The sequence below is a fragment of the Pleurodeles waltl genome, chromosome 4_2 (assembly GCF_031143425.1).
Source record: "Pleurodeles waltl isolate 20211129_DDA chromosome 4_2, aPleWal1.hap1.20221129, whole genome shotgun sequence".
Classification (NCBI taxonomy): domain Eukaryota; kingdom Metazoa; phylum Chordata; class Amphibia; order Caudata; family Salamandridae; genus Pleurodeles; species Pleurodeles waltl.
This window is the reverse complement of record NC_090443.1, coordinates 576349477-576364271: the sequence shown is the minus strand read 5'-3', so window position 1 is coordinate 576364271 and position 14795 is coordinate 576349477. Positions and strand designations below refer to the sequence as shown.

The 14795-nt window shown below is 44.8% G+C and overlaps 1 protein-coding gene across 2 annotated transcripts in view; it reads right to left on the bottom strand.

The window, feature by feature from the left end:
* RWDD3 (RWD domain containing 3) overlaps positions 1-14795 on the bottom strand; it is a 194994-nt gene that overhangs the window by 138275 nt on the left and 41924 nt on the right. For both annotated transcript variants that reach the window (XM_069232133.1, XM_069232132.1), the window contains exon 2: positions 9122-9359. Coding sequence is in view for 1 of the 2 variants with exons in the window: in XM_069232132.1 (XP_069088233.1) it covers positions 9122-9209 (88 nt within the window). In the remaining variant the exon portion in view is untranslated. The remainder of the gene's footprint in view (positions 1-9121; positions 9360-14795) is intronic.

Sequence of the window (14795 nt, the reverse complement as noted above, 5' to 3'; positions counted from 1 at the left end):
AGGTTTAGACATATAGGTGACTTATAAGTTACATATGTGCAGTGAAAAATGGCTCTGAAATAACGTGGACGTTATTTCACTCAGGCTGCAGTGGCAGTCCTGTGTAAGAATTGTCTGAGATCCCTATGGGTGGCAAAAGAAATGTTGCAGCCCACAGGGATCTACTGGAACCCCAATACCCTGGCTACCTAGGTACCATATACAAGGGAATTATAAGGGTGTTCCAGTGTGCCAATGAGAATTGGTAAAATTAGTCACTATCCTCCAGTGACAATCTTAAAAGCAGAGAGAGCATAAACACTGAGGTTCTAGTTAGCAGAGGCTCAGTGATACAGTTAGGCACCACACAGGGAACACATATAGGCCACAAACTTATGAGCAGTGGGGCCCTGGCTAGCAGGATCCCAGTGACACATATCAAACATACTGACAACTTAAGGTTTTCATTATGAGCACTGGGCCCTGGCTAACAGGATCCCAGTGAAACAGTAAAAACACCCTGACATATACTCACAAACAGGATAAAAGTGGGGGTAACAAGGCTAGAAAGAGGCTACCTTCCTACAATCTAGTGACTACTTATTTCACTCCAGATTGGCATACTGGACCCCATCCCTTATAAGTCCCTGATATATGGCACCTATGGAACCAGGGCATTGGGGTTTCAGGGGATCCTTATGGGCTGCAGCATTTATTTTGTCACCCATAAGGGGCTCATACAAACACTTCTTCAGGACTGCCATTGCAGCCTGAGTGAAATAGTGTAAGCACTATTTCACAGCCATTTGCACTGCACCAGGTAACTTATAAGTCACCCATAAGCCTAACCTTCAGTTTCTTAAGGCTAGGTGCAAAGTTACTGTGTGTGAGGTAACCCCTGCACTAGCAGAGGTGCCCCCATATTGCCCAGGACCAATTTACCAGACTTCGTGAGTGCGGGGACCCCATTATAAGTGTGCACTACATATAGGTCAATACATATATGTAGCTTCACAATGGTATCCCCGAATATGGCCATGTAAGGTGTCTAAGAATGAGAAATTGTACCCCCAATCTGATTCTGGTATTGGAGAGCCAATTCAATGCACCCTGGGGGCTACATCACAGACCTCCAGTACTGCCAAACCAGCTCTCTGAGGTTTTCACTGCAGCCCCAGCTGGTGCCACCTCACAGACAGGCTTCTGCCCTTCTGCGGTTTGAGCAGCTCAATCCAAGGAAGGCAGAACAATGCATTTCCTTTAGGAGAGGGGCGTTACATCCTTTCCCTTTGGAAATAGGTATTACAGGCATGGGAGGGGTATCCTCCCAGAGCCTCTGGAAATGCTTTGAAGGGCACAAACGGTGCCCTCCTTGCATAATCCAGTCTACACCGGTTCAGTGACCCTCCGCTTCTGCTCTGGCACGAAACTGGACAAAGGAAAGGCGAGGGACCACCCCCCTGTCCATCACTACCCCAGGCGTGGTGCCCAGAGCTCCTCCAGAGTGTCCCTGGGTTATGCCATCTAGTTTGCAGGATGTTTAGGAAACTCTGGGAGCATCTGAGGGGCCAGTGCCAGCAGGTGATGTCAGAGACCCCTCCTGACCGGTGCTTCCCTGGTTAGGATACCACTCCCTCTCTCAGGGCTATTTAGGGTCTCTCCTCAGGGTGTTTCCTCGGATTAGGTTTTGCAAGATGCCAGCAGGAATCCTCTGCAACCTCTGCTTAACCTTCTACCATTGGATCAACTGCAGAACTGCTCCAGGAACTCTACAGCTGAAACAAAGTATCCAAGAAGGCTTCTCTGCAGCGACAACCGGTACACTGGGTCCCCTCTCCTGAAAATAAGCGTGAATCCTGGAACACAGGTGGTGGACCGAAGTGACCTCGACTGTCCAAAGGTCCAACTGTCCAAATCTGGTGGAGGTAAGAGCTTACTTCCCCGAGCCAGACAGTAGCCCTGTGCACCACGTGTTTTGCAGCTACTAGGGCTTCTGTGCGCTTATCCAAGAAATCCTTTGTGCACAGCGTAGCCCAGGTCCCCAGCACTCTATCCTGTGACACTCAGCTCCCTGAGTTGTTCTCCAGTGGTGTGGGATCCCTTTGTGTAGTGCTGCAACAACCATGATTTGCAACTCCTTTGTCCCCGTGTCCTGGGACTCCTTTGGGTGCTGTCTGGTCTTCTGAGGGCTCTCTGAAGTGCTGAGAGACCCCTCTGTCTCCTCAGTCTGAGTTGAGACCCCCAGGTCCCTCCTGGGTCCAGGTAGCACCGTTTCCCTCCAAATGCATCTTTTGCGTGAGCTAAGGCTTGTTGGCGGAATACAACAACAAAAACCAGCCTGCATTCTTCTACTCGACATGGGACATCTCTTGCAGCAAGCAGGAACCCGCAGATGTCTTCTTCGGTGCATCGCTGACTTTTTCTTCTAACCGGAGAATCCACTTTTGCACCTTCCTCCGGGTTAGCAGAGGCTCCTGTTACTCCTGGACTCTTCAGCTGTTCTTGGTCTCCTCTCTCCGCAGGTCTTCAGGTCCAGGAATCCATCATTGGTGTCTTCCAGACTTGCTTGGTTTTTGCATAATTCTTTATCATGACTTCTAGTGTGTTCTGAGGAAATGTGCTGTACTTTACTCCTGCTTTCCTAGGCTCTGGGGTGGGGTACTTTACTTACCTTTGGTGTTTCTTAAGCTCCCAGCGCCCCTCTACACACTCTTGGCTATGTGGGAAACTGACATTCGCATTCCACTTTTTTAGTATATAGTTTGTTTTCTCCCAAGGCCCACTGTAACCTTGATTTTCACTAATTGCACTATTTTATGACTGTTTACTTACCTGATTTTGGTTACTAGTGTATATTTTGTGTATAATACTTAGCTCCTAACGGAGTATAGCCTCTAAGATATTATTTGTCCTTGTGTCACTAAAATAAAGTACTTTTATGTTTGGTAACACTGAGTATTGTTTTTCTTGTGTATAGGTACTGTGTGACTACAGCGGTATTGCAAGAGCTTTGCATGTCTCCTAGTTCAGCCTTGGCTGCTGTGCCCACAGCTACCTCTAGACAGCCTGGCTTCTAGACACTGCCTACATTTCACTAATAAGGGATAACTGGACCTGGTATAAGGTGCAAGTACCCACTACAAACCAGGCCAGACTCCTACAGTCCACCATTTGTGTTTGTTTGCTTTTGTCGCCATAACTGTGCCGGGTATGCCCAGACGTGGGTCCCAGGCTCACTATGCCACTGGATTCAAGCTAGGCTGGCTGATGAAGGGTGACATCCTGAAACCAGTCCCGGGATGCTTGTTTCTGATCCAGGGAGGACCTGGCCTGGCAGTTCAGGGTGGACTGTTCCCATGGGGAACAGGGTCAAGACTGATTTGCATATGGCTGGGTCCAAACTGGGGTGGCACGGTGAGCAAAAGAATGGATGGATTAAACCCAGATCTGTGACTGGGGGGGTGAATGTTTGATTGGTTCTGCATTCCATCCATCATTTGTGTTTGCAGGCCCTGGGCATATCTAATGCACTTTACTAGGGACTTATAGGTAAATTAAATATGCCAATTGGGTAGGAGCCAATGTTACCATGTTTATGGGAGAGAACAAATGCACTTTAGCACTAGTCAGCAGTGGTAAAGTGTGCAGAGTATTAAAACAAGCAAAATGAGATCAGAAAAATGGAGGGAGGGAGGCAAAAAGTTGTCGGAAGACCACCCTAAGGCTGTCAGGTCTAACATGAGTCCCCCCAGCTGGAAGTGGGGAGAGCTACCCAACCCCTTGGAGCTTTCTTCACTAAGGCGGCAGAATCTGGCGAGACCATCAGCAATGGTGAGGTCAGTTTCCAGACGATGCTCCACTGTAAAGTTTATTCCTAGTAGGGAGATGGACCACCTCAAGAGTTTAGCATTTTCACTCTTCATTTGCATGAGCCATCTGAGGGGCCTGTGGTGTGTCTGAACCTGGAAGTGAGTCCCAAACAGGTATGGCCTCAGCTTCTTCTGTGCCCAGACCACAGTAAATCCTCCTCTTTCAATGGCAGTCAGCTGTGCTAATCCTGCCCCTGTGCTATGCTCCGAAGCTTCCATCTGTACAATTAATTCCCTGGAGTAATCAGGGTCCCTACGCTCAGGTGTCAGTGCCAAGCCGGTCTCATCCAGGAGTTTTGCTTCAAAAACTTTGCAGAAGGTTTCCAGACTCTGGGTTCTTTCAGTTTCTTTGTTCCTTTGGGGGAAAAGTGTGAAGTAGCACCAGCCAAGTGTTCAGAGACTCTGGACTGTCTCTTGGAGGCTAGGATTCACTTTTCCACAATTCACCTGCACAGGTCAGGAAACATCCAGTTGCAGATGGTTTGCTGGGGTGATCCTCTCTTTGGCTTTGCCAGTGACTTCTTTCAGCTCTGATGGCCTGTTGCTGATCAGGAGGCCCGCTCCTTTTCCTTCGAGTAAGGCACAATCCTTTTGTTGTGCAGCAAGTGCAGTCTTTCTGAGTGCAAGCCTTCTGTGGTACAGTCCAAGGGTCTTCTTTTGCCCCAGGCAGTGTTCTGGTGATCTCATCAGAGGTGCCTTATTTTTTCTCATTCTGGGCTTGAGGGAGGGAGGCACGCTAACTGATAGGGAAAAGGTTACCTTCCTCTAGTATGAGCACTGCCTGTGAAGTGGGGTAAACTTCTGGCCCAGAATACACAATTCTCTAAAACATGAAGATGGAGATAAATATTTCCTTGGTGTGTGTGTTTGTGTAACCCAACCTAGAGGTGTGGCTAACTATTGATGACACTCCCCTTCCAACCCCTCTACTAATCTAATTAGGGGGACTTCCATCTGACTGGGGATCAAGGAGGTGGGGTCTGGCCAGGATCCTATGACACTGGTTCTCCTGCCTTTGAAGTCCAGCTTACCTCATCAGCCCCCTGCCTCTCCATTGCTTCTCAAAGAAGCTAATCTCCTCAAACCAAATGGCTGTATTGGTGCAGCCCCAGGCCTATTCATACCTACCAATGGAAGCAGCTTGACTCAGGCTGTCATAGGCTGATTAATCAGATGAGGCTGCTACATGGCTGTTTTTGGAAAATTCAGGATAGTAAGCTCTAAAACGTCTTTCTGTAATATTTATAATAAATCCAACTTTGGCAAGTTGTGGGATTTAATGTGACCATTAATTTCATACATTGAATTGTATCGCTGGCTAGCTCCAATGTAAAGATAGACTTTATTAAATGTAACAAAGCCTTCTCCATATTAGCATATGGGGCTAGCAGCACTACAATAGGAAAAGAATACTTTGGCTGTTTTACTGTACGAAGACAAGTAAAACATCTTTTATAGTGTCACTGCTTTTCTTAACAATGCACCCTACCCATGGGCAAGCCAGGGCAGACGTTAGGGGTGGCATACAGTCATAAAAAGGTGGTTTTGGACTTTGGAAATACTTTTCATTCCGCACTCGAATTTGGACCTCATTTTATTTAAAAACCAGCCTGCAAGGCATGCCTAGCTTTATATTGACACCAGCCACCACAGCAGTGCACATATAAGAGCATTAAATCCACTGAGGTCTCTAAACCTACATGCCCTACCATATACTAGGGATTTAAAGGTAGGTTGTCTTTGCCCATTAGAATCATACCAATTGCCATATACCTTTAGAGGACAGAGCACTGGCCCTGGGCCTTGTCAGCAGAGCTCAGTACACTTTCAGGGTTGGTAACCACCAGCATCAGTCACAAAATGTGGGTGATCACGGCAAAAAGGATGACTTTTCTACATCTTATAAGTACTGAAATGTTGAACAACTGTATGTTAATTCAATCCAATTTATATTTTGTGTAACAACATTTATTTAAAAAATGTCTCACAAGTGAATCATACAGTATTTATTTGCATGCTTAAAATTACTCTTCTCTGGTCCCTGCTTTGCCCATGTGTTTCTTTGAATGGTTTGTGTTACAAAGTAAAATGTGGACTAGAAATCAACCCGCATCCCATAACAGAAATGTTTTAACACAAGTAATGGGTTAACAGAAGCTATGAGAGCAAAGAGAAAGACAAGCGAGTCCACCAGGACATTCCATCAACTGCCACACTCTACACGTGCCACCCCTCCCCCAACCAGGTTCCACCCTTGACACCAACATTTCAGCAGTCAGTTACTGCATGAGCAGCATCCCACATTCCACTCCACTCAATACCACATGCTTTCCACTAACAAAACAACAAATTACCAAAGCAAAAAACAATAATAATAAAAGCAAAAGAAGAGAAAAAAGTACATTAAGGTAGCACTCTCTGTATTTCTGCTTGGCTTTAAAGACTCAGATACTAGGTCTATCAGTGTAGTTATCCATGAGAACAGAAGGCTTCTCCAGGCCTTGGAGCAGACATTCCTCACTCAGTCCCAGGTGTTCTAGTTGCTAAATTGCGTTAACATCCAGGGAATCACCCGGTATCACAGTCACCATCACACAAGTCCACTACTTGCCTATCTGTACTCTGAATATTAACATTTGGCTTGAATTCCAATCTCTTCTACTTTCAACTATCACAGCTCCACTGAATGGGGTAATGACCCTAATAGGATCTAACCGCTTGGTATTCAAATTGGCCCTTCCTCTCCTCCACAACATTTCTACCCACCTTCTTTTTATACTTAGCAACATTCCTATGCACTAATTCATGAACAGTCAAAGCAGAACCCCTAAAATCATAGAGAGAATTAACTCTCTCTTTCAACTACCAGCATGGTAGAAGTGAAACTGGTTTAGAAACTCTCAAAAGCTTAAAGGGAGCACAACCGGTCACACATTTAAGTGTATTTCTGTATGAGAGCAAAACACTTTCATAGACTGATAACAGGACAAACTGAAAAATGTATTGCTTCCTTAATAACATGACTACAGTGGTCTGCCTGCCTACTTGCTTCTGAATATTAGTGAGTGTCCCTTTTATATGAAATGGTACACTTATCTAGGTATCCAGAGAACTTTGTGGTGACAAACTGAAGACTGTTGTCAGACACCAAATACTCTGGCAAGACTTCCAAACAGAAACCATCCTCCAATAAATTAATCAACAAATCGAAGTACTCGCAACTCTGATAATTTGGAACAGTAGCATCCACTAAGTCTCCAGCAAGCACAATCTCCATTGTGGGGCATTAAAGGACCAAACAAATCTAAGCCCAACTTCCTCCAAGGACCCATGGGTAAATCAACACGCATTTGGATTACTACGTACGGCTTGACAGATTTATCACTCCTGTTGCAAAAAGCTCAATTTAGCACCCACTTATTCAGATCTGGCCACCAGAAATACTCACCACTTGACATTTTCATGCAGGACATTCATACATGTCAATTATGACCCTGATAGAAGTTCCTCTCTATGTGAATGGGGGTACTGATTTACCATTTTACCATGCCAGTTCTCAACAGCTCTTCACAAATGACTAACTCCCATGAAAGCTTCTGTTCATCTGGCCAACTGTGAGTGATACAATCTTTAACTTTCTTGACTGTGATCTTCTGCATAGCAAATTCACAATCTTGTTAGGTAACTCCTAGGCACCCAAACATCACAAATAAAAAGAATGTCACTTCACACTCCTATTCATTCTCATGCATTCCTACCAATGGTAAGACTCAGCTTCAAGACTGCTTTTTCCATAGACATATTCGATATCAGACTTAAAAGCTTTATGTTTGGCAACTAATCTGGCCAACCTACCCGTAAGGACTATCCCATTTAACTATGATAACATTTTCACAAGGGGCTTATGGCCCAACTGAATGCTGAACGAGGATCCCCAAAGAAACAGGCAAAAGTGTTCAGCCACCTAAGAGCACTCTAGTAGTTCTCTCTCTATTACTGAGTAACCTCTATCAGACTCTGGAAAAGTTTTGGAACCATAAGCGACCAAGCACACACATTCTCCTTCTCATTGCAGTAGCACAAGGAGGATGAACAGATTAAACAATAGGTCAAGTTGTTAATACAAGTAAAGGCTTAACAGGAGCAAAGGGAAAGAGAAGCAAGTCTGCCAGGACTTTTCGCAATTGTCACACACCCCCACCAAGGTTCCACCGTTCAGGTTCACACCAACACTCAATCACCCAACACACATGCAGTATTACATTTGCCATTCCACTCAACAGTACAGCTGAGACTATTGACCATCAATATAGTCTTCAGCAGGTTGGATGTGTGTATTCATCTCCTGTATTCTTGACCTCAATGGAAAAAGGCAATAATTTCTTCCTGAATAGGCAAAAGCGCAGACCCACTTTCCAGACTGTCTGCAGAAGGCATTCACATTCAGCTCTTACTATTGTATGTGGCCGTAATTCCCCACAAGAAGTGAATTATTTGTGTAAATATCTACTATTCAATGTACAAAACTCCTTTAAAGACCCGAACAAGCAGCGGATTGTTCTTCAACTGCAGGACATGATATGCCCACACTATATAAGGGGGAAGTTTAAAGTGAAATGTAGGCAGTGGCAATAAATCAGAGTGAGCTATGAAAAATGAAACTTGTATCTTTCTTCAGTTCAAGAATGCTCTAACCCTATTCATTTATACATGATAAACCATACATGTAAATGTTTTGGAAATTGCAACTGTGGAGCCTTGAAGTAAAAAAACTGATAAAACATATAGCCCACATTGCATTTGCAGCAGTGCCATAATAAGAGAAGGAAAGGAAAAAAAATGGAAAAAAGTAATTTTGGGATTAAGAAATGAAAAGGCAGTGTAAGATTCAAGAATAACTAAGACAGACTGGGGGAGTATTCATGTTCTTTACTAGAAATCCCCGTCATCGTCAACTAAAGTAATTTTTCTGCACAGACCCAAAAGTATTGTACAATTGTGCCAGGACAGATGGTGAGGCACAAATGCACGGACCACCTGAAAGGGAGAGACAAACAGGCAGTGTACAGGTAATGTGGGATTGTCACTAAGATGCTGCTAACTTTGAGCACTGCAATGCATCCTCTAACTTTAAGTATTGTACAAAAAAAAACACCCCATCATGTTGTGACAATTTTAACACAATTACTGAATAGGTGTCCCTCTTGCTCTGGTGCGCAAATAGTTCTTAAATGTAATGAACAAATTATACTGTTTAGATGCTGATCATTTACCTGATGCTTCCAGTAGCTCAAACTCATTGTGCTCACAGTAAATGGCAGCCAGCACTGATACTTCCTCCAGCGCCACAGACTCTGACATTTCAGAAGAGGAAGCTTGGCAAAAAGTTTCCACCCAGGAGCTGTTCCTGAAATTACTTTTCTTACTGTGGATGAGAGAGGGATCCCGTTTGTGCCACTGTCAAAGGTTTGTGTCCATCAGCTAGTCTCAGGAGTCTGCCACCAATGAGTTCTAAAATGCACCAGAAGAAAACACCAAATTAAAAACAGTGGAGGTGTTGATAAGTCTTGTATAAAGATAGGAGATTTATAGTTTTTGGAGTTTATGCTTGTCTGAATCAGTGTTTGCAATGCAAACTCATATAAACATCTATTCATATTTTAGTGATTTGTATAGAAAACCCCTGTGGGTGTTGATTAAAGTAAACATAGCACACAGACTAGACTTATGGACAATGACGATTCCAATTCTTGACATGTTTCGGACTTGGGTACCTCACCTCCTATACCAACAGGATTTACAAAAACCAGATTAGTTAGTGGGTGGAGTCATGAAATACACCATCTGAGGTCTCATCTTCTCAAACTGGAAAGAACCTGCTACTTACAAAACGGTAATGATTGTCAGCATTCATCCCCTCCTGTGCTAACAGTGACTTAAACGTGTATTAATCCATCAAGCCCACCTACACCACTCCAGCGTGCCAAGCTTCCAACGGCATGTCCAAGTCCCACCATTCCTCCTCCATAGCTTAACACAGCGTCTTTAACAGGCCAATCTAGAAGTGTTGTACCTAAGATTTCCTGGACAATCTATCTGCTTGAGATACTGGAAATAAGAAGGAAAGACCAAGATTGGAAACTGTGAATTAAGGAGATCTCGGCTGCATATGTTCAATCTGCTCCAATTCCAGGGACACGACTAGCATTCCAGGACTTGGACATCTTTACATGGAGCTGCAGTGGTATGCTCTGCTCTCTGAGATAGATAAGATATACATACAAACATTTCTGCAGTGTTAATGCTTCCATAAAAATATTAGGGGTTTCATAAGCAAATGTGTGGATGTGAGGCATTTTCTTTTGGTCTCATCTAACTTACCGTGCAGTGTATGTGCCTAGTTGTTGTACGCCAGCCAGCTGGTGTTAGTTCTTTTTTTTTTTTTTATCTCGACAGTTGAATACCGGACAAGATAAATCATGATAACAGTAAACAGCTACTAAATTCAGGAGGTGCGGATGACGCATTTTTTCATAGATCTCTTTTTGCAAGGTTTGTATTAAAGGCCCCGAGGCACTGCATGCTTGCCCTGCTTAGACATTTCCATTTAAATTAAGTGGACTGGATGAAGACTTAGAGGTTGCTAAATTAGTTTGTAGGACGTGGAGCAGTTTAGCATTTTCAGAATTATTTTAACCAGTTCAACTGATTTTCAAGTCTAAAGGCAGGGTAGTACTGAGAAGGTGGATAGGATGGGCACTGTATGGTATGCTTTAAGAGCATGTTTCTTCTGCTTTCTAAGTAGGAACTCAGAGGTAAAACGAATACAGACCACAAACAGCTCCCTGTTCATCACCAATGGTCCCAAAAATGCTTTCCATGGTTACAATAATTCCTCCACAAAGCAGTTTCTCTTAGGGTTCAAAGTAGAGGGTCATCGTAACTGCTATGGGGTTATATAAGAGTGTATCAGACCAACACTGCTCAGGCCTAGCTTCCATTTTGAGATTTTTTGGGCCTGGATTATCTAATCATCTGATCAAATTGCTGATAGCTGACAGAGCATGACATCATAAGAGAAAGCAGCGTCGGAAACGTACAATGTCGACAATGGAAGTTTACATGGACATTTTCTGCCGAACTTCTACATTTTCCAGCACTTGCATTCAGTACTATTTATTAAAAGCTAAGTACTTAGAGAAAACACAGTTCGCACTAGGCCCAGGAGTATTTAAAATTAAAAAGTGAATTAACTTTTTTAAGAGAGATGTACTGCTGGGGTCATGACTGAGAGCCCTCTGCAATTGCTCCTGTTACAATCCCTGTGTGTCTTAGCCTGTGTTGGTCTCGTCAGGTTGAAGTATGCTTTCGTCTCTGATAACAGCACATGGGGCAGTTAGTGTGATCAGCAATACAGCTACATGGTCAGTGGAGCGCCTGGTCAAACCTGTTAAAGAATGGTATGTCAACTTTTACAAGTACCTCTCCTCAGGGCCACTTTCAGGTAAATAGCACTAGTAACTCTGTGTAGCCTCTGAGGTATGACGTGGCAACACCATGATATATAGGCAGATGTATCCTTGACGGGACAGAAAGCAGATGAAGCGCAAACATTTGTGATGTTGCAATTGAGTGCCCTAAGATGACATATTCTTTAATAAATACTTACACATACCAGATGCATAAGAAGAGGGCCTTTTAAGCATTGGATGGACAGCTAGGAGGTTCAGCAGCTGGTGAGTGCTTTTATGAGCTAGGGTTAATAACGTGCAGTCACCAACATATTCTGTAAAAATTATGCCAATATCATTCACGGTGCTTAATTTGTAAATAAAAACGTGCCGGTGCCCAAAGCCCTCCTCTTAAACGCGCGGCTACTGCAAATAAATGTGTGAACACGGAATACTGAGGCAGCGTAATCCTGAAGGCACCTCGTGCCTCTTGAATCCATTTACAGCCATTCCCTGCCCCTTTCGCTCACTCTAGCAACTTTCTACCTTCTCCCTTTATGACGCTTTTTCGTTTTTCTCTTCCTCCATGTTTTCCATTTGTGTCTTTTGCTCTCAACAAATGCTTGAGGCAGAAGAATAAGCACCGGCCCTCAAAAATAAGTGCTGGTGCTCAGCACCGGAAACAATAAGTAAAAACTAAGCAGTGGGTCATTCATCGTCTGATTTATAAATGAAAGATCTATTCTAACTCTACCTCTGTTTAACTTTGGGCGTTGCAGCATTTCAAATGTTCTTCAAAGTTACCAAAAGAGTTACTTTTAGACTTCATTGTTATATCTAAATTACATAAATCATGTGATTGTGATGTTAGTGATGCAATGTCCTGAGGGGAAGGCATGCTGAAGATTGTACGGGAAAGAAGGCATTAAGTATGCAGACAACGTTGTATGTTTCTAACTAAACGTTCCAGGTTAATTCCCTACAGGTACTTACACCATCAACTTCATGCCCTGTCTTAATAGAAATTAGGTTCTCCACCCACCACTCAAAAGAATGTAGTCTGAATCAGGGACACTGGGAGTATGAGTGCCCTGAATTTAGTACCTGCTTTAGCAAATGCTTACTACCAAATGTTTTAACAACAGAATTCAATGATGCCGAGCTAAGACTGGTGGTGGTGGGTCCTTCCTTCCTTCCTTGTGGGGACTAGTGTGTGTTAACACACACAATGTGGGGACTTGACTGCATTGTGGGGACCTGAACCCAGGTCCCCACAAGGCAATGTCTTCTAAATGATAAAAAATGACTTCAGGAACATCTGTGCCAATGTTTACAACAGTTTTATAAATTGCCTTATGGGGACCTTTAATCATTAAGTATGTTTATATTTATGCGCAGCTCTGCTCCTGTAGACATGAGGTGGTAGTGCAGTCTTAAACACACTGCATTTAAACACACTTTGCTCACCAGAAATGCACACTAGCATCAGAAATGCAGACATTTGAAAGTAAAATCTACATAGCCCTATGTTTACCCAAATATTTTTCATTCAAATTAACCTCTTCTCTATGTATTAACTTAAAACTTAATTGACATGAAGCTATTGAAATTAGACATTTTGGGTCTAAAACATAGTTGGTCATTACAACCCTGGCGGACGGTGTTAAAGGTGCGGTAATACCGCAAACAGGCCGGTGGACAAAAAAAAGGAATCATGACCCTGGCGGAAACCGCCAACTAAGACAGCCACTTTAACACACCGCCCGCCACGGCGGTACAGACAAGTAGCGCGGCGGTTACCGCCAACAGACAGGCGGGAGACATTGTACCGCCCACACTATTACAACCCGCCAATCCGCCACCTTTTCCGGGGCCGATTCACCGTGGATAAAAACACGGCGGAAACAGTCTTTGCTATGGGAAAACGCTCACCTGAACACATCCCACGAGGAACGAGGACACCATGGAGGCCGAATTACAAATCCTACCTGCCCTTGTCTTTCTGCTCCTCTACGACCAACGCAGAAGGCGCAGACGTAGGCGCAGAAGACACCAGTGAGTACTGCACCTACGACACGGGGGAGGGGGGAGGCAAAAGTTAGGGGGACACCCATCAAACATCCCCACCCCCACCCTCGCATATTACAACATACACACCAATGCAGTTAAAAAAAAAATCACAGTAACAACCCACAATCGCCCCGGAAGAATGAAAAGACAATGCGAAAATCGATCAAACATTGTAATGTGCCAATATACATGTCATACAAAAATATACAGATATATAACTCAAAATCACTCTTATTTACACATACAATCCGAGAAGTAGTGCAGATATGTACACAACAATGTCCGTGCACCAACAGTCCAAAAATGCATGGGCGAGGTCCACAATAGATACCTGACCAAAATCGGAGAGAACACTGCCGGGGCATGAGATACAAACACTACAGGCACCTCAGGGGGAAGGGAAGGGGGGGCACCTCAGCCAGATGAATGCGAAGCCAGATCCACGACGGGGCTCCATGCCCATTGATGTATCCTGGGGAGTGCAAAGCCACAGTCTCTCAAGTCTCTACAGTGGGTGGATTGCCCACTGTGCCATCCTGGGGAGTGCAAAGCCAAAGTCTCACAAGTCTCTACAGTGGGTGGATTGCCCACTGTGCCATCCTGGGGAGTGCAAAGCCACAGTCTCACAAGTCTCTACAGTGGGTGGATTGCCCACTGTGCCATCCTGGGGAGTGCAAAGCCACAGTCTCACAAGTCTCTACAGTGGGTGGATTGCCCACTGTGCCAGCCTGGGGAGTGCAAAGCCACAGTCTCTCAAGTAGACGCAGGTCTCTACTGGTACTGGGTGGGACTGGTGCCCAGACTGGATGAGTCTCCCCGTGAAAGTTCATGTCCTGTCACTGTCCCAGCTGCACATGGGATAAGGATGCCTGATGTGGCGGCCTCTTCATTCCTACACAGTGCATGCCCTGTTCAGCGGTGCTTTGCCATGGCGGTCTTTGCCCTGTTCAGCGGTGCTTAGCCATGGCGGTTCAGGACTGTTCAGCTGTGCTTTGACATGGCGGTCTTTGCCCTGTTCAGCGGTGCTTTGACATGGCGGTCTTTGCCCTGTTCAGCGGTGCTTTGACATGGCAGTCTTGGCCCTGTTCAGCGGTGCCTTGCCATGGTGGTTCTGGACTGTTCAGCGGTGCTTTGACATGGCGGTGTTTGCCCTGTTCAGCAGTGCTTTGACATGGCGGTCTTTGCCCTGTTCAGCGGTGCTTTGCCATGGCGGTCTTTGCCCTGTTCAGCGGTGCTTTGCCATGGCGGTTCTGGACTGTTCAGCAGTGCTTTGACATGGCGGTCTTTGCCCTGCTCAGCGGTGCTTTGACATGGCGGTCTTTGCACTGCTCAGCGGTGCTTTTACATGGCAGTCTTTGCCCTGTTCAGCGGTGCTTTGCCATGGCGGTCTTTGCCCTGTTCAGCGGTGCTTTGCCATGGCGGTTCT